The sequence below is a fragment of the Xenopus laevis genome, chromosome 5L (genome assembly GCF_017654675.1).
Source record: "Xenopus laevis strain J_2021 chromosome 5L, Xenopus_laevis_v10.1, whole genome shotgun sequence".
NCBI classification, from domain to species: domain Eukaryota; kingdom Metazoa; phylum Chordata; class Amphibia; order Anura; family Pipidae; genus Xenopus; species Xenopus laevis.
The window spans coordinates 17,015,295-17,034,791 of record NC_054379.1 but is presented as its reverse complement, the minus strand read 5'-3'; the positions used below and the strand labels follow the sequence as shown (position 1 = coordinate 17,034,791).

The 19,497-nt window shown below is 42.1% G+C and overlaps 1 protein-coding gene across 3 annotated transcripts in view; it reads left to right on the top strand.

Moving 5' to 3' along the window:
- The first annotated feature begins 1,535 nt into the window (after window positions 1-1,535).
- The window catches only part of capn8.1.L (calpain 8 gene 1 L homeolog), a 40,567-nt gene continuing 22,605 nt past the window's right edge, over window positions 1,536-19,497 (top strand). For 2 of the 3 annotated variants that reach the window (XM_018261722.2, XM_018261720.2), the window contains exons 1-3: window positions 1,650-1,812; window positions 6,232-6,473; window positions 9,943-10,012. In XM_018261722.2, the coding sequence (XP_018117211.1) occupies window positions 1,797-1,812; window positions 6,232-6,473; window positions 9,943-10,012 (328 nt within the window). In that variant the 5' untranslated portion in view covers window positions 1,650-1,796. 3 annotated transcript variants of the gene reach the window in all.

Sequence of the window (19,497 nt, the reverse complement as noted above, 5' to 3'; positions counted from 1 at the left end):
AGACATTCCGCTGACTGAGGTGCAACATTTTCTCTGCATCTAGTAACCCATAGCAACCAATCAGTTGGCAGCTGTCCCCGTGTGCTGTTGGAAAGCAGAAACCTGATTGGGTTACTAAAATTGCCCCTGATTACAGTGTTTGATAAGCAGGTTTGAAATCTAACACCTCTGAGCCCTTTGATCGTATTGGCCAATGACCCTGGTTGTCTTGAGGAGCAACGTGTAACTCCTGATATGGACACAGGTGAAAGGTCAAAGTATCAGCCAATTCACTGAAGTTAAATTCCGCTCCAAGGCAAGGGTAGCAGTGTCTACATATACAGGGGGCTGCTGATCCGAAAACCAGGTATTGACAGTCATAGGGCACAATGTAATAAAAGTGGAAAGATGCTCTAGGCCTAGCAAACAGCCAACTGGTTGCTATGGGCTTCTACACCTGGACAGACTTTGCACCTTCTATTATTTTCCCCCTGGTAGCATCTCAGAACCACTAAAAATAGAGAATGAATATATACTGCATAAGTGCTCAGAGGAGCATCAGAGTAAAGGTGGCCATACATGTGGCTTGGATGATTTCTTGGACAGACATAATATCAAAGGCTATTGTGATACTAAACTCCATAGTTAGTATAGATATGGGTATATATAATGTATGTGAAAGTATGGAGGGGTGTGTGTATGGATGCTGGGTTTCATTTGGAGGGGTTGAACAGAACAATGGGAAGGTAACCAGATAGCAGCTCCCTAACACAAGATAACAGCTGCCTGGTAGATCTGAGAACAACACTCAATGTAAAATCCAGGTCCCACTGAGACACATTCAGTTACATTGAGTAGGAGAAACAACAGCCTGCCAGAAAGCAGTTCCATCCTAAAGTGCTGGCTCTTTCTGAAATCACATGACCAGGCAAAATGACCTGAGATGCACCTACACACCAATATTACAACTAAAAAAAATACACTTGCTGGTTCAGGAATGAAATTTTATATTGTAGAGTGAATTATTTGCAGTGTAAACAGCGTAATTTAGAAATAAACACGACATCATAAAAATCACGACAGAATCCCTTTAAGTTGACATTAGTTTAGGTTTAGATCCCCTTGTACTCAGGATAAGCATAGCTATCCTGGAGTAACCTTGTATCTAACATCAAAAATAATAGTGTAGTGATTTGTTAAAAAAACACAACAAATTTTTAGACACTACTGATGGTGTTTTTATTTGCTTGTTGTGCCAGTAAGAGCAAAGTAGGTTGGAAAAAAGAAAAGTATGTGACGTGTCTGTATTTCTCTGAGGGATCAGGTGAGTGTGCATTTGTGTAAAGCCCTGATACACTCAGCCCTTTGGTGTGTAAATTGATAGCAGGGAACTGGTTAGGCCTCCCATCTGACTCCCCCTTGTAGAGTTCATTGTCTACTGTACATATTTACTTTAAATGGTTAAAGTGACAGATTCAGTGTCCCCTCCCCTTGAAACTCCCAACCTCCTCATCTGCACTTGTATATTTAAACCTCTCACCTTTCCCTGTGCATCTAATCTGACTCTGCAAAGTCTGGGACACCAAAAGGCCCATCATGTCGAGAAGTGCTGCTGTGATAGCCAAGGACAGGACATTGGCTGATGGTGGTGGAACGAAGAGGAACCCAGAAAAATATTTGGATCAAGACTTTGAGAAGCTGAGGGCACAATGCTTGGCATCTGGTACTCTGTATAAAGATGAAGAATTCCCAGCATGCCCATCTGCACTGGGTTACAATGAACTAAGACCCGGCTCATACAAAACCAGTGGGGTCATATGGAAGAGACCTACGGTAAGAAAATATAGCACCAAACTCTGCATAATGAACAACTGATTTATTTGGGTGTCTAAGCAGAGGTGGAATAAGCATATATTAGCTGTATGTAGGAATTGCATGGAGAAACGTAGTCACATGGAGAGATGGTGTCTATAGTAGCAGTGGGATAATAGTCTCTGGGAAGGGAGTGTGGCTGTGGGATAGCAGGTATAGTAGGGAGAGATGGTGCCTATAGTAACAGTGGGATAATAGTCTCTGGGAAGGAGTGTGACTGTGGGATAGCAGGTATAGTAGGGAGAGATGGTGCCTATAGTAACAGTGGGATAATAGTCTCTGGAAAGGGAGTGTGACTGTGGGATAGCAGGTATAGTAGGGAGAGATGGTGCCTATAGTAACAGTGGGATAATAGTCTCTGGGAAATGACTGTGACTGTGGGATAGCAGGTGTAGTAGGGAGCAGGTCTGGACTGGGAATCAAAATAGGCCCTGGCGTTTTAGGTACACAGAGGCCCAAGCAGCCTGGGAAGGGAGTGTGACTGTGGGATAGCAGGTATAGTAGGGAGAGATGGTGCCTATAGTAACAGTGGGATAATAGTCTCTGGGAAGGGAGTGTGACTGTGGGATAGCAGGTATAGTAGGGAGAGATGGTGCCTATAGTAACAGTGGATAATAGTCTCTGGGAAGGGAATGTGACTGTGGGATAGCAGGTATAGTAGGGAGAGATGGTGACTATAGAAACAGTGGGATAATAGTCTCTGGGAAGGGAATGTGACTGTGGGATAGCAGGTATAGTAGGGAGAGATGGTGTCTAAAGTAACAGTGGATAATAGTCTCTGGGAAGGGAGTGTGACTGTGGGATAGCAGGTATAGTAGGGAGAGATGGTGTCTATAGTAACAGTGGATAATAGTCTCTGGGAAGTGGCTGTGGGTTAACAGGTATAGTAGGGGGAGATGGTGCCTATAGTAACAGTGGGGATAATAGTCTCTGGGTAGGAACTGTGACTGTGGGATTGAAGTTATAGTATATGGCAAAATGTTGCTCACCAAGCCATGGGGGGATGATGGTCCCAGTGGCCTCAAATTGGGTGCTTATTACTCTATTCCTAACTAGAAGGCAAGTTTAATTGCTTAAAAAATATGTGTACTGGCAAAATGTCCTGTAGGCTGCTAGTCCACATAAAAGCAACCAATAGCCAATCACAGCCCATATTTGGCACCCCCAGGAACCTTTTGCACCCTTATGTTGCTCTCCAACCTTTTTTTACATTTGAATGTGGCTCAAGGGGAAAAATATCTAAATTCACAACTGAACATAGTGAAGCAGAGAGAGCAATTAGCAAGTAAACTAATTTAAAACAATATTAGGGGTCTTGCTTTTTTCTTTCAGTAAACTGTCTTATAGTATGTTAATCTCATCCTCACAAAGTAGGCACTGCCCAGTAACTAATGTTATAAGCTCAGCTAATGTGAAACAGGACATGAGCAAATAGACTGCTACATACAATTTATCTCCAAGTTGTGTCATTGTCTGTGTGTTTGGCTGCTAATGAGTATTAGTGATTAAATCTCGGGTGCACCAATACTGTCTGACCAAAACAAGGATGCTAGCTACATATAAAAATGATATTTGTGATTAGGGGGCTGATTAGTAATCATGCTACAAACTGCATTGGTTTCTACACTGTCATGCCCCATTCCCAACCAAAATGCAGCAAGTGGAGCTCAGAAGTGACAGGTATTAAGTGGATGATGTGGCGCATTCACTCAGCCGTAATTACCTAGGCGGCACCTCTCCACAGGGATCTGATGAATCTCCCTCATGTCCTGAAGGGTCATGGCACACGCTCAGATTCAGGGAGATTAGTCGCCAAGCTACAAATCTCCTCATTTTCGGGCGACTCATCTCCCCGAACTGACTCCCCTGCCTGCCCGCCCGGCAATTTACATTCTAGGCGGTGGGAAGGCGGGGGAGTCAGTTCGGGGAGACTTGGCAGGATTCATTTTTCGAAGTCGCGGAAGAAAAAAGCAGAGCTACTTTAATCAGCATTGCCCTGTAGATGTGCTGATAATAATCACAGCGGAGAGCAGTGGAGCCAACTCTACATGTGATCAAGTCCTCAGGTGTTACTGGCTCCCAGGGTCACAGACAGAGACAACAGGCAGGATTCGGGTCAGGGGCCCAGTCCAAATGGACTGATGTGATTGGAGAAGTGTATGTCAGGCAGGGGCTGGGGCCCTTGATTCATAGTGGCAACCCTGGGCACCTGACATATGTACCCTGAATGAAGCACATATTACAGCTGTTCCAGGACTGCTAGGTGATGCCATTCATTAACTGCTGCAGGAAGAAGCAAAGAGCTTTCTACCTCTCCCCCCGGCTGTAAATGAGCCCATATTTGTGTGCATCCAAATTCTTTGTTGTGCACTCCACAATTGTTGGGGGCATTGGTGCTGTATCCTGTATGTGTGCAACCATGGATATATCTAAGAGAAAACACTGGCTGCAGACTCATCTTACACATTTTACTCTGCAATTATAAGAGAATGAAGGGAAAGTACAATTTTGTTCCTGTAACCTGGATACAGTTTACCTTTAAGCAGCAGTTTGTGTCCTAGTGCGCACAAAGGTAAGGCCTGTCCTGCAACCTATCTCTCATCTGAAGCCCAAATACACGAGGTTGCATTTTCCATAAAGGGCACGTAAAGGCAAAAAAAAAAAAATCCCATTTTTATTTTCATTAATGAAAAATAAAACGTATCTCCAATATACTTTAATTAAAAAATGTGTACCGTTTTTATAAGAAACCTGACTGTATGCAGTGAAATTCTCCCTTCATTTACTGCTGTGGATAGGAATTGTCAGACGGTCCCTAACTGCTGAGCAGGGAAACAATCATACTTATGAACAGCAAGGGAGCCCCCCCTTTCTTCCCAGCCATGCAGGACTCAAGCAGCTTTGTTTGTTTCCCTGTAGAGCAGTCAGCGACTGTGTAGAGATTTGTATTGGATTTTGTTTTTGCCTTTACATCCCCTTTACTGTTTCCAACTCCAGCTGCAGGGACAAAGATCAGGATTATTTTGCTGCAGCCACTGGTTCTGCAGAGTTGGAGAAAGTTTGTATTAAACAATACAAAAACTATAAAATCCACATTAGATTACATGACAACACAGGACCCAGGGGAGTCTGTATATTCTGATTATTAATCAGTCTTGCTGTATCGGCTTCTGGCAGATATTATTTGACTTGTGCCGTTTTGTGATTTATAACGATCCGTAAGCAGCCCAGACCACACTGAGCATGTGCACAGTCTTGGTCTTGCAAAGATGTTTAACAAAGTTACAAGATGGTGACCCCCTGTGGCCAACTTTGAAAGCATAAATCATTTGTTTGATTAGGCTTGTGGTGCAGTAAGTTCATGTTTATGTTGAGTATACAAAATACAGCATTTCTAGCCTTATTCTATTTTAGAATTTAACCAAATGCCTAGAAAACCCCTGCTTTCTTTTAGCACAGCTTGATAAATAGGCCCCTATGTGAATAGCACAAAGTAAGTAAATCCCTTCTGTTGTAGGAAACCTTCTACTGTATTTAATGTGAAGTAGGGTAGTTTCAGCTCCTTTTAGCACCCCCCCCCACCATGACTTTGTTACTTCTTCCATTAAAAAGGAACAAGATGATTAGTCCAGTGAAAGAAAAGGGGTAACATAAATGCAGCACCAAAATTCTTGTGTTTACGGCATCACTTTTTACGAGCCACCAGTAAATTGGAACCCAATCTATCCACAGAGAAGGCACAGGGGCCACAACTAATATGGCAGCATTGTTCTTCGCATTGGATACCATCATCAGGGTTGCTTTTAGGGTAGGGCAGTAAGGGCATGTACCCAAAGTCAGAGTATTATACCCAGACCCCAATATGTCTGTAGCAGCTCTTCCCTTATTCCAGTTGATCTGTTGGGGAGCTCATCTATATATTAATCATACAAAGTAGAACAGAGACCTTTGCCTGAAGCAGCCTTCCTGTAGGGCCAGCACAGATCTATTCCAGAAATCTAATTCTCCAGTTCATGGTAATAATAGAGTAACAATATCATACCAACTTCATATATGAAACAGCAGTGCAGCCAGTAATAGAAGAGCCCAATGCCAATTGCTTATGATCAGTACAATAGCTGAGCAAATGTATAAAAAACAATAACGGCACAGGGTGTGTAAAACTCTAATCAGTGAATGGATTTGCCTTTCTTTTCTGATTCCCTTGTATAGTTCATTGCCTACTGTACATATTTGCTTTAGAATAAATAAGCTGACAGATTTGGTGTCCCCTCCCATAGGCACAATACACTCACAACCTCCCCACCTGCACATGTGTTTCCTTATTTAAACCTCCCCATCTTCCTGCACAACTGACTCTCCCTCTGCTGTGGGATTCAGGTATCATGGCTGGTGTCGCTGCTCGGTTGGTCAAGAACAGGGCTGTAGCTGATGGTCTCGGTACCAATAAGAACCCAGTGAAATATTTAAATCAAGACTTTGAGCAGCTGAGGGCACAATGCTTGGCATCTGGCACTCTGTTTAAAGATGAAGAATTCCCAGCATGCCCATCTGCACTGGGTTACAATGAACTGGGACCCAGCTCCCCTAAAACCCAAGGAGTTATGTGGAAGAGACCTTCGGTAAGAAAATACCCCTATAGGTAATAGAGCTGACTGGGAGTTTAATTCAACACATGCTGGGGAGATGGATTTACCATATGTATTGAAAGGGTGTTCACCTATAAGTTAACTTTTAGTTAGAACAGCCAGTTATAAACAGCTTTTTAACTGGCCTTCCTTATTTATTTTTTATATCTTTTGAATTATTTGCTGTCTTCTTCTGACACTTTCCGGCTCTCAAATAGGTGTCACTGACCCCATCTAAAAACATTTATTCTTATTGCTACTTTTTATTACTCATCTCTCTAGTCAGGCCTCTCCTATTCAAATTCCAGTCTCCAAATCAACGCATGGTTGCTAGGGTAATCTGGACTCTAGCAACAGGATTTCTGAAACTGGAGAGCTGCTCACTAAAAAGCTAAATAACTCAAAAGCCACAAATAATCAAAAATGAAACCCAATTGCAAATTGTTTGTTTATCACTTTCCACATCATACTTGGGGGCCGATTCACTAACTTCGAGTGAAGGATTCGAAGTAAAAAAACTTCGAATTTCGAAGTGTTTTTTGGGCCACTTCGACCATCGAATGGGCTACTACGACCTTCGACTACGACTTCGAATCGAACTATTCGAACTAAAAATCGTTCGACTATTCGACCATTCGATAGTCGAAGTACTGTCTATTTAAGAAAAAACTTTGACCCCCTAGTTCGCCATCTAAAAGATACCGAACTCAATGTTAGCCTATGGGGAAGGTCCCCATAGGCTTGCCTAAGTTTTTTTGATCGAATGATATTCCTTCGATTGTTGGATTAAAATCCTTCAAAGCGTTTGTTTAGAAGGATTTTATCATTCGATCGAAGAAATAATCCTTCGATCGTTCGATCGCACTATTTGCGCTAAAATCCTACGACTTCGATATTCGAAGTCGAAGGATTTTAATTCCCAGTCGAATATCGAGGGTTAATTAACCCTTGATATTCGACCCTTTGTGAATCGGCCCCTTAATGTTAGTTTAAAGCTGAAAAGCTGCTTTGATGTAGATATATATATAGTGAATAAAGTACCCCCTCTTGTAAATTATAAGGATATCATAAGTTAATATCCTCATATTTTGCAACAGGGGGTACTTTATTCACTATATATATATCTACATCAAAGCAGCTTTTCACACGGCAAAGCGGTTTCCATAGTCGATTGAAGTTGCCTCCGTGAGGCAACTTTGGGCGACTATGGAAAACGCTTAGCCGCGTGTGCATTAGCGCAGGCGACTTTTCATTATAGCCTATGGGAAAACACGCTGAGGCAGTTTGGGGAGATTGTCACTCAGAAGACGTGGCGATTAGTCGCCAGGCGACAAAATCTCCCCGAATCTCCTCGTGTGAACTAAGCCTAATAGTGCAATAAATGAATAGTGCAAACTTGCTTAGAACACTTTTTTAGTGGCTAGAATCCCCTTAGCGTGGCATATTCAAGGAGACAGGTCTCTGACCTATAGAGCTTACAGTCATATTGGATTGCACATATGTTTGTATATATGCTGCTATATGTATGTATGTAGACAGTTTATATAAAGTATATACCGTATGTGTGTATATTATATGGGTATATGCAATGTGAAATATAGATAAGAGCACAGCTGATAAGGTTGGTGTTTCTTTATGGGGGTTATACAATTAATTTAATGAGTGTAACCAGGTAATTATGTACTGTAAGCTGTTTCCCCTTGTTGCCTCCGAGCTACTTACTTTGTTCTTGTAATAAAAGTGCTAATCTAGTCCTGGTGTAGACAGAGACAACCCCTGTACCTTTATCAATAAAGAGACAGTCTGGCTTTATCCTAGTGTTTTGTTCTCTGTTATACAAATGTGTTTATAGTTCCTGTTATACAAATACACACGGCCCCGGGCCTTAATTGGTGGCAGACACTTACACAGGTACAGTAGATAATGGAAGGGAGGGTTGGGGAACTATTTGCATAGCAAATAAAATAGGCCCTGGGGAAAGGCCTCATTGTTGGGCCCCTTACCTGATATTGTTTAGGCACATGTAGGATGTACTCATTATACACCCCCAGCAAAAGCTTTAGTAGGGGGGCTGTTCACACTTTTTTCACTTTCGTGGTTTGAGATAGTCCCCCAGAAAAAAATACTTTTTCCAGTTACTTTCTATGTGTGACCATTTTTCTTATATTGAAATGTAAAATTTCCACTTTCTTTTGTCTTTCTAAAGAAGGATGGGGAGGGGGGGGGGGGTCACTGTAAACTGTTTTGAATTGGTACATTTATTTGATACATTTCTTATCTTTGTCCCTGCTGAGCAGAATCTCTGGGTTTCATTACAGGCAGCTGTTAGAATTGATACAATAGTTGCTAATACTCCAGAGATGCTGCTGAGAAATGGATCAACTAAATGTTGCAAAATTGTAACAGTTCAGAATCTGAACCTGAATTACTGAGCTGCCAGGCTTAAAGGGGTTGTTCACCTTCCAAACACTTTTTACACTTCAGTTGTTTTCAGATTGTTCCCCAGAAATAAAGACTTTTTTCAATTACTTTATCTATTGTATCAATTCTAACAGCTGCCTGTAATGAAACTCAGGGATTCTGCTCAGCAGGGACAAAGAAAAGAAATGTATTAACTAAATGTATCAATTTAGAACAGTTTACAGGGTCGACGACCCCCCTCTCCCAGAGCTGCTTTAGCCTAAGGGCACACGCTAAGATTCGGGGAGATTTAGTCGCCCAGTGACAAATCACCTCTTCTTTGGGCGACTAATCTCCCCGAAATCGCCGGCGGGATGATACTCGGAGCACTTGCCTCACAATGAAACTTTGGGCAATTTTGGAAAACAAAGTGCTCCGAGTGCCATCCCGCCGGCGATTTAGATTGTAGCTGACGGGAAGGCTTTTCGGGTAGATTAGTCGCCGGGCGACTAAATCTCACGAATCTTAGCATGTACCCTTACCCCTAGAAGGTGAAAAATTACATTTTACACTTCAATATTAGAAAAATGGTCACACATAGAAAATAGAAAGTAATTGGAAAAAGTTATTATTTCTGGTGATATATCTGAAAACAACTAGTTCTTTGAAGGTGAACAACCCCATAGATGATATTGTTTGAAACAAAATTTTGTACGGTATTCAGTGTGTTAAGCCTAGAATGCACTCTGCTTTTCTCATGCTAACTGACCCACTCTTTGGATTTTAAAAAGTATAATAAGACAAGTAGTGGAACAGTAGAGGAACAGTAACTTCAAAAAATGAAAGTGTTTCAAAGTTATTCAAATATAATGTACTGTTGCCCTGAACTGGGAAAACTGTTGTGTTTGCTTCAGAAGCACTCTTATAGTTGTACAGTATACCTCCCAACATTTTAAAAATAGAAAGAGGGACAAAAAGATCTGTTGCGAGGACATTTCTGACCATGACCATTTTGTTCATTTGGGTATATATTTACAAACTCACTTTTCATTTTTGCTTTCAGGAAATTTGTCCCAACCCCCAGTTCATTGTGGATGGAGCAACACGCGGAGACATCCGTCAAGGGGCCCTCGGTAAGTACAAACAATGGATCTCTAGGCAATGCAGAACCAGCAAGAACAGTTAATAAAGCATGGAAATCCCTGCAACAGGAATGGCAGTTTTATTTTTACATTAACCAGACTTGGCCAGCAAAGGAACACATCCCCCACTTGGCACAGTCTGTGCCATACAGCATTTACCTGCTTTCCCACCTTGGGACCATCTTTCCATTCCCAGGGATCCCTTGCATAGGCTTGTGTGTGGGCAGTAACTAAAATTTTCCTATTCTGGTATACGGTGCAGGTGCATATTAAAGCCATTGCTTGCAAAGAAAAATATTTTTGGATATCTTGTTGTCCACAGGAAAGTACAATTTCCCACGGGCAACAAGTTACCTTGTGTGTCATTACCTTTAAGTGCAAGATATAGCAGATCTCGGCCACTGTAGAAACGCAGGCAGATATTACGTATCTGCTAATCAATGTGCCTGCACCTGTATACTTTGCCAGTTCGGGTGCACAGGGCCAGATTTACATAACGGGCTTTAAGCTGGCCATAGACGCAAAGATCCGATCGTACGAATCGTGGATTCGTACGATTTTCGGGCCGTGTGTGGAGTCCCGACATTTTTCGTCCGTTGGAGATCGGTCGTTTGGTCGAACGGACAGGTTAGAAAATTTCTGTCGCCTGCCGATAATATCTCTGCGTGTATTGCCGATCGTACGATTTTCAGTGGGAGACTGTCACTAGTGTTGTCAGACATAAGTATCGTATGATTGCTGTCAGGGGCAGAACATTGGGTGATCTGTTCTTATTTGATCGGAATGGTAAAGACTTTGATCTGAATGGTTAGTGGAAGGTCGGGAGATGGGAAAGTCCGATCGTACGTTGATTCGTACGATCGGATCTTTGCGTCTATGGCCAGCTTTAGAGCCAGGCCTAGCTGGCCAGTTTGCCTAGGACACCTCGCTCCCTCCCTTGTGTGTGCTCCTTAGTGCACCAACATTGTGTTTGCACCCGCTCCATTGCACGCTGATGTCAGGAGGGATGCAGAGAGCGCACATAGAGTGTGGAAGAGTTCCCAGACGAGGGGTAAGCGTTTGGAAGAGGTATGTCCCCGGCACCCCCTTCAACTTTGCGTCCTAGGCACGTGCCTCTTTTACAATATAAAGAATAAACTCTGGAGAACCAATTGCTGATTAGTGATTCATTCATTCAAAACCAGTGCACGACATGTTTCGGGCCCAGTGGCCCTTCCTCAGGTGCTAGGAAGGGCCACTGGGCCCGAAACATGTCGTGCACTGGTTTTGAATAAATGAATCACTAATCAGCAATTGGTTCTCCAGAGTTTATTTTTTATATTGTGAAAGTCACTAGGTCTGGCGGTGCCTAACTCTGAAGTTGGACCAAACTAAACAACGAAAGGACTACATCATCCAACAATTCATATCTTTGCACGTGCCTCTTTTGCCTACCCCTAGTTCCGGCCCTGATGGCTCCCCGAGGCCAGCCAGCTGTCATGCATCTCCCCACCCCTCTCCTTCATTTATGCACTTTAGGCAAATTTTCATCATTTGGTCCGGAGCATCGGGGATTGCCACGCGTGAAAATATAACATATCATATCACCTATGTGTCCCTAGTGCTTCGGAACAAATGTGGATGCACCTGGGTGGCTCTTAAAATCCTGCTGCCCAGGACTTTGCAGCTTTTCTACAAATCCAGGCCTGGAGGTGCAGGAGCTGAAATGCAAACTCCCGCTATATCCGGCACTAGCCTTAACAGCTAAGTTACCTTGCTCATCAAGATGCAATTATCCCAAATCCCCTTCTCCAATATTGTTTCTTTCAGTAGAACCTGCTTTTTTATCTCTGCTCTGGTGAGCTCCCAGCAGAACCAGGACTGCATTGTGCGGTTCTACTATATGAGAATAGGCAGTAAACCATTTCTTCTCTTTTATTTCTCCACAAGAAGCTTTTCTTTGGAGAACAAAGCATTTCCCCTTATTAGGCCTGTGAGTAAATAAAGGCAATGTTAGCTCAGTGGAAAAGCAGCCAGTAATGTGTTCAGTGTTCAGAGTTTTTAGGAAAGGGAAAAGCTTTAAGTTTCCTTTCCTCTTTGTCTCAATTCAGTTGTACTTCTTGAGACTTTATATGCACAAAAGACATACAAATGCCATATTTACATCCATTATTTTTAAATGTACTATCAATAAAACATGTTGGCACAGCTTATTTTACTTCTTTACGGGCATATTTGGGTTTAGTCTTATTGGTGGGAACAACAGGGAGCCCCATCCAAAAACTTCAATAAAACACTGCCTCCTAGTGGCCAAATCATCAGGAAAGATGCTTGTTGAGCACCTTTATTCACATATCGGGTGTTCTCCCCAGGCTGTTTTGGTCAAGCGCATCAAAAAACAGTTATTTTAATGTAGGTGGGGTTAGGGAGCAAAACTTTATTTCTATATTTCCGCTCACCTGACCCAATTTTTTTCTGCCCGGCATTATTTTTCCTGGGAAGACCACCGACATATTGTTTGCTTAATTCCTAAGTGGTCATAAACATTGCAAGGGGCAAGTTGGTGACACAAGTCCACAACCATGTGCCAGCCATTGGCTACCAGGGCTAGAATACCTGAGTGACCAGGTGAGGCTGCCATTCAAATTTAAGGGAAGTGCCAATGAAATGCTGTGCCATAGGCGTTAAACTTGTGTAAGTAATAAAACATTATTTTTATGTGACAAGGATAAAGTCCATTTAAACATAAGAAGAAATGAGTAGGAATTCCTGAGATGTCACAGAGCAAATGCAACGTCCTCTTCAAGGAAGCTGGAAAAACATAGTTGCTGGGCACCTTACCATTGGCAGGGAGACAGGCTATTGTGTAGCTTTATAGCTGCTGAGCTATACTGCAGGCTCTCTATGGTTAAAAACACATTCATAACACTTTTTTACCTCCAGGGTTTTCTCAGTGTTTTAATGCAAAGCATAACTCTTCTCAAATGTGGCCCCATACTCTGCTTACTGATGCACCAAAGTGAAGCAGCTTTGGCTTCAAGCTTCTGTGCTTGGGTAAAACTGTCGGTCTCAATGGTCCGTTCTTGGCTAATACTATAGACCAATTTTGTCTTTTTTCACCACTCTCCAGTCTGCATAACATGACCGTATCCTGATTTCTCTCTTACCCACTGCTCTTTCAATGATTTTTTGCTGAAACCAGTTTCTTGGGTTGTGCCTTGTCCCCTTTGACTCCCAAAGCTCCCCAGTGTCTGTCTGTGCCCCCTTTTCTGATCCATACAATGCCACAAATGAATGCCGCCAGTGGGCAACTCATAATGGAAAAGGTCAGAATAATGTAATTTCACAATAATTATATTAAAGGATAAGTAAACCTTTAAAATAAGTGAATGTAAAATTGATGAGAGTACTAATCTAAGCATCTATGTAATTTACATTCACTGTTTATTTTGCTTTCATTCCAAGATATTAAGTGATACATGTACTGTTAATATGAATGAATTTTGATACAACAGCGCCACCTGCTGGTCAGTTTCCGACCATTCAGACCACCAAGTAGTCAAGGAAGTTGTCAGGGGAAAGAAAGAGGCTGCTCTGATGTTCTTCTGCTTAGGAAAGATTTCAGAGAGGTTTCTAATTTTTTTCCTAAGCAGAAGAACATCAGAGCAGCCTCTTTCTTTCTCCTGACAACTTCCTTGACTACTTGGTGGTCTGAATGGTCGGAAACTGACCAGCAGGTGGCGCTGTTGTAACGAAATTCATTCGCATTAACAGTACATGTATCCCTTAATATCTTGGAATTAAAACAAAATAAATAATGAATGTACATTACAAAAGTTCTTAGAATATCCCCCTCATCAATTTTACATTCACTTATTTTAAAGGTTTACTTATCCTTTAATGTCTTTCCTTGCTACGCCAATCACACAACTGTCATGTTACTGACTGGTTAGCACAGCTGCAGGGGACAGATTCTGAACCCACAGCATAGTGGTGGGGTGTTCGAAAGATTGTCCTTTTACAGATGAGTTTTTTTATTTAGACTTATATATTCCATCCTGATGGGAGGTGATATAGAATTTGGGACAATGAGTGTGCTCTAATCACAAACCAGACGCTGAGATTGGAGTCATTCTTGTTGAATAAAGGTGTAACTTTAGGCAGAGGTTCAGTGTATTGTGTGACTCTATCATAGAGATTAGGTGACTGGAAGGAGATCTTGTGCATGCACTCAGCAGAACAAACAGCACAAAAAAATTAAATAAAGTCATTTTCTAATACATGATATGATTCTATTCTGATTTTATGCATTTGGGAATTGTCATTGCACCTGTTCCAAAAGCAAAACTCGTGCCATTAGCTGATTGTTGGACAGTATTCCATTGTAATTTAGGGCTAGTATGTGTATTGCCAAATGATCACATCCAAGATGGGTGTGCAGGGCTGACACATGGTGCCAAAACAAACAGTCACTGAAAATTCCTTGGCCTGCTTTAGATTTACCAAAATTACCAACACCAAGAATTACATAATGAGCACAAGCGATAGCCTTTTCATTCCCCACCTCCAGCCTGCCTATTACAGGGGTCCCCAACTGTTTTCTACCCACGAGCCACATTGAAATGTAAAAGAAGTTGTGGAGCAACACAAGCATCAAAAATACTCCTGGGGTTCCAAATAAGGGTTGTGATTGGCCCCTGTGTGGACTAGCAGCCAACAGAAGACAGTATACCTGGTTTTTATGCAGCAATACATGTCCCCAAACTGGGAATTCAAAAATAAGCTCCTGTTTTGAGGCCACTGTGAGCAACATCCAAGGGGTTGGTGAGCAATATGTTGCTGCAACTGGTTGGGGGACAACTGGTCTATTACATGCACGGTGTCAGCACTGGTATAGGAATTAGCCCATCTTAGTAGGTTTTTTAATAGACTGTGACTAAACAAATCTTAATTCCTAAGAAACATTACTTAATAAAGATATTTAAATATACTGATATTTGTTGTCACTCCTGCCTGGGATCATGGATTTGCTTGTGTGCTGAGCACTCACATCAAGCAGTCTCTGTGTTGCCTTCCTTTGGGTACTTATTTCTCCCTCCCTAACTTCATATACAAACACAGTACAGTACTGGGAAATATTTCCCCTTAGGGTTGGGGCAGACGAGCAGATTTGGGGAGATTTAGTCGACTGGCGACTGGCCTCTTCTGCGTGGCGACAATCTGCCCGAACTGCCTTCCGTCTGCCTTCCATCTGCTTGAATGAAGAATCGCCTGCGCTTATACACTCGTGGCGCTTTGGTTTCTGAAGTCGCCCGAAGTTTCCAGATTGAAGGTAGTTCCGGGAGATTGTCGCCACGCAGAAGAGGCGATTAGTCACCAGGCGACTAAATCTCCCTGAATCTGCTCGTCTGTCCCAACCCTTATATAAAAAAATTATCTCTAAGCAGATTTTTAAATGGCCTTCCAAAAATCCTCTCTGCAGATATTGGCATAAGTGATTAGCTGCTTTTGATCCAGGCTGTAGCAGCCAGTGGCCCTAAGGCTAAAAATCAGCCCCTACCGCAAGCAGTATCCTCCTTCTTCATTTGCCCCCAGAACCCTTGCTTTGGCTCTGGCGCAAACACACAAGGCGGATTAAGGTGAAGAAACGAGTAACTTTGCATTTTGTGCCCTATATTCATTGAGTGCGTTTGTGCTGGAGCCAACGAAAATATTCTGGACGTGAATGAATAAGGGGAATACTGCTCGCATTAGGGGCTGAAATGGCCTGTGGATTTCTGCAGGCTGATTTCAGCCCTGCCTGGCCCTAGCGTACGCTTATCTAGGATTTCAGCATTTCATTATTGCTGCTCTTATGTTAAACAAAAATGCCTTCCACTATACTGATATCTTCAGAGCCGGCAGGGGGCACATTGCCAGCAAGTAGTGTGTATCACATTCTCAGGGTGCCACACACTTAACTCAGCTCCTACTTCATGTAACAGGCCAATGGAACATGACAGCTCCTTCCCCTCTCCCCAACATGCTAACTATGTACACCTTAGCTTCCAGCTAATTGGCAACCACTGGAAAAGACTGGTGACATTAATCATAAAGGAGTTACATGCATTGGTTTATAACTCTTGGCATCATTTCTTGGCAAATTTAGTTACAGGTTTCCAAACCGCAGACATTAGGGCAACATACTAGAGCTGATGTTTGTCTGCTAGTGAAATTACAGATTTGCAGTGCTCTTGAAACGATGCCAGCCAACTTCCCTGCAACTGTATCCGATTTGCGACAATTTGTGCACACAGTTGCAGTAATTTTGTAGAATCTGGTGCAATTGTAGTAGGTTCAGGGCAACTGTGCCAAATGACTTGTACCCTTGCTATGTCGCTGGAATTTTGGGAAAAAAACATGGCAATTGCGCATGAATTTGCACTTTGCTCACTGCACCTGCAGCCTTTCTTGTGCCCCACTGAGTATTGCAGTGTTGCATTTTCTTAGCACTACACTGACACCAGCAGGCAGACAACAGCACTGCATTATGCGAAAGCAACAGATGTTTTGACAACAATGTCTATTTTTTTTCTTTTAATCAAATGTCCTTATAACTGTGACTGACAGGTTTAGATTTGGTCTGACTATGAATGTGACTATGAATGAATAGAGATGTCGCGAACTGTTCGCCGGCGAACTTGTTCGCGCGAACATCGGGTGTTCGCGCTCGCCGGAAGTTCGCGAACGTCGCGCGACGTTCGCCATTTTGGGTTCGCCATTGTTGGCGCTTTTTTTTGCCCTCTCACCCCAGACCAGCAGGTACATGGCAGCCAATCAGGAAGCTCTCCCCTGGACCACTCCCCTTCCCTATAAAAACCGAAGCCCTGCAGCGTTTTTTCACTCTGCCTGTGTGTGCTGAAGAGATAGTGTAGGGAGAGAGCTGCTGCCTGTTAGTGATTTCAGGGACAGTTGAAAGTTTGCTGGCTAGTAATCGTTTTGATACTGCTCTGTTATTGGAGGGACAGAAGTCTGCAGGGGTTTGAGGGACATTTAAGCTTAGGTAGCTTTGCTGGCTAGTAATCTACCTTCTACTGCAGTGCTCTGTATGTAGCTGCAGTGGGCAGCTGTCCTGCTTCTGATCTCATCTGCTGACTGCTGCAATAACAGTAGTCCTTGTAAGGACTGCTTTTATTTATTTTTTTGTTGTTTTACTACTACTACTACTACTACTACTATAAGAGCCCAGTGCTATTAGTCTAGCAGTGTTGGGGAGTGGGACTGGTGTGCTAATCTGCTGCTCCTAGTAGTTCAGCAGCACCAACTTTAATTTTTTTTTTTAATATTCATTTTTTTTTTATTTTACTTTTTTTATTTTACTACCGCTGTAGTAGTGTATAAGTTGACCTTTTAGGCATTATTTGCCCTGTAGGCATTATTTGCACACTGTTTTCTTCAACCCGCCATCGAGCTGTGTGACCTTGTTCACATTCTGTCTAAATATCCATAATATTACCGTCTCCAGAAAAAACACCGGAGTCACTTTTTTCAAGCAGCCATAATATATTTTACGTAATCCGTATCCACCGCTGTAGTAGTGTATACGTTGGCCTTGTAGGCATTATTTGCACACTGTTTTCTTCAACCCGCCATCGAGCTGTGTGACCTTGTTCCCATTCTGTCTAAATATCCATAATATTACCGTCTCCAGAAAAAACACCGGAGTCACTTTTTTCAAGCAGCATTCATATATTTTACGTAATCCGTATCCACCGCTGTAGTAGTGTATACGTTGGCCTTGTAGGCATTATTTGCACACTGTTTTCTTCAACCCGCCATCGAGCTGTGTGACCTTGTTCCCATTCTGTCTAAATATCCATAATATTACCGTCTCCAGAAAAACACCGGAGTCACTTTTTTCAAGCAGCATTCATATATTTTACGTAATCCGTATCCACCGCTGTAGTAGTGTATACGTTGGCCTTGTAGGCATTATTTGCACACTGTTTTCTTCAACCCGCCATCGAGCTGTGTGACCTTGTTCCCATTCTGTCTAAATATCCATAATATTACCGTCTCCAGAAAAACACCGGAGTCACTTTTTTCAAGCAGCATTCATATATTTTACGTAATCCGTATCCACCGCTGTAGTAGTGTATACGTTGGCCTTGTAGGCATTATTTGCACAGTGTTTTCTTCAACCCGCCATCGAGCTGTGTGAGCTTGTTCACATTTTGTCTAAATATTGATAATATTATCGTCTCTAGAAAAACCACTTGAGTTACTTTTTTTCAAGCAGCATTCATATATTTTACGTAATCCGTATCCACCGCTGTAGGTAGTGTATACGTTGACCTTGTAGGCATTATTTGCACACTGTTTTCTTCAACCCGCCATCGAGCTGTGTGAGCTTGTTCACATTTTGTCTAAATATTGATAATATTATCGTCTCTAGAAAAACCACTTGAGTTACTTTTTTTCAAGCAGCATTCATATATTTTACGTAATCCGTATCCACCGCTGTAGTAGTGTATACGTTGACCTTGTAGGCATTATTTGCACACTGTTTTCTTCAACCCGCCATCGAGCTGTGTGAGCTTGTTCACATTTTGTCTAAATATTGATAATATTATCGTCTCTAGAAAAACCACTTGAGTTACTTTTTTTCAAGCAGCATTCATATATTTTACGTAATCCGTATCCACCGCTGTAGTAGTGTATACGTTGACCTTGTAGGCATTATTTGCACACTGTTTTCTTCAACCCGCCATCGAGCTGTGTGAGCTTGTTCACATTTTGTCTAAATATTGATAATATTATCGTCTCTAGAAAAACCACTTGAGTTACTTTTTTTCAAGCAGCATTCATATATTTACGTAATCCGTATCCACCGCTGTAGTAGTGTATACGTTGACCTTGTAGGCATTATTTGCACAGTGTTTTCTTCAACCCGCCATCGAGCTGTGTGAGCTTGTTCACATTTTGTCTAAATATTGATAATATTATCGTCTCTAGAAAAACCACTTGAGTTACTTTTTTTCAAGCAGCATTCATATATTTTACGTAATCCGTATCCACCGCTGTAGTAGTGTATACGTTGACCTTGTAGGCATTATTTACACACTGTTTTCTTCAACCCGCCATCGAGCTGTGTGAGCTTGTTCACATTTTGTCTAAATATTGATAATATTATCGTCTCTAGAAAAACCACTTGAGTTACTTTTTTCAAGCAGCATTCATATATTTTACGTAATCCGTATCCACCGCTGTAGTAGTGTATACGTTGACCTTGTAGGCATTATTTGCACACTGTTTTCTTCAACCCGCCATCGAGCTGTGTGACCTTGTTCACATTTTGTCTAAATATTGATAATATTATCGTCTCTAGAAAAACCACTTGAGTTACTTTTTTTCAAGCAGCATTCATATATTTTACGTAATCCGTATCCACCGCTGTAGTAGTGTATACGTTGACTTTGTAGGCATTATTTGCACAGTGTTTTCTTCAACCCGCCATC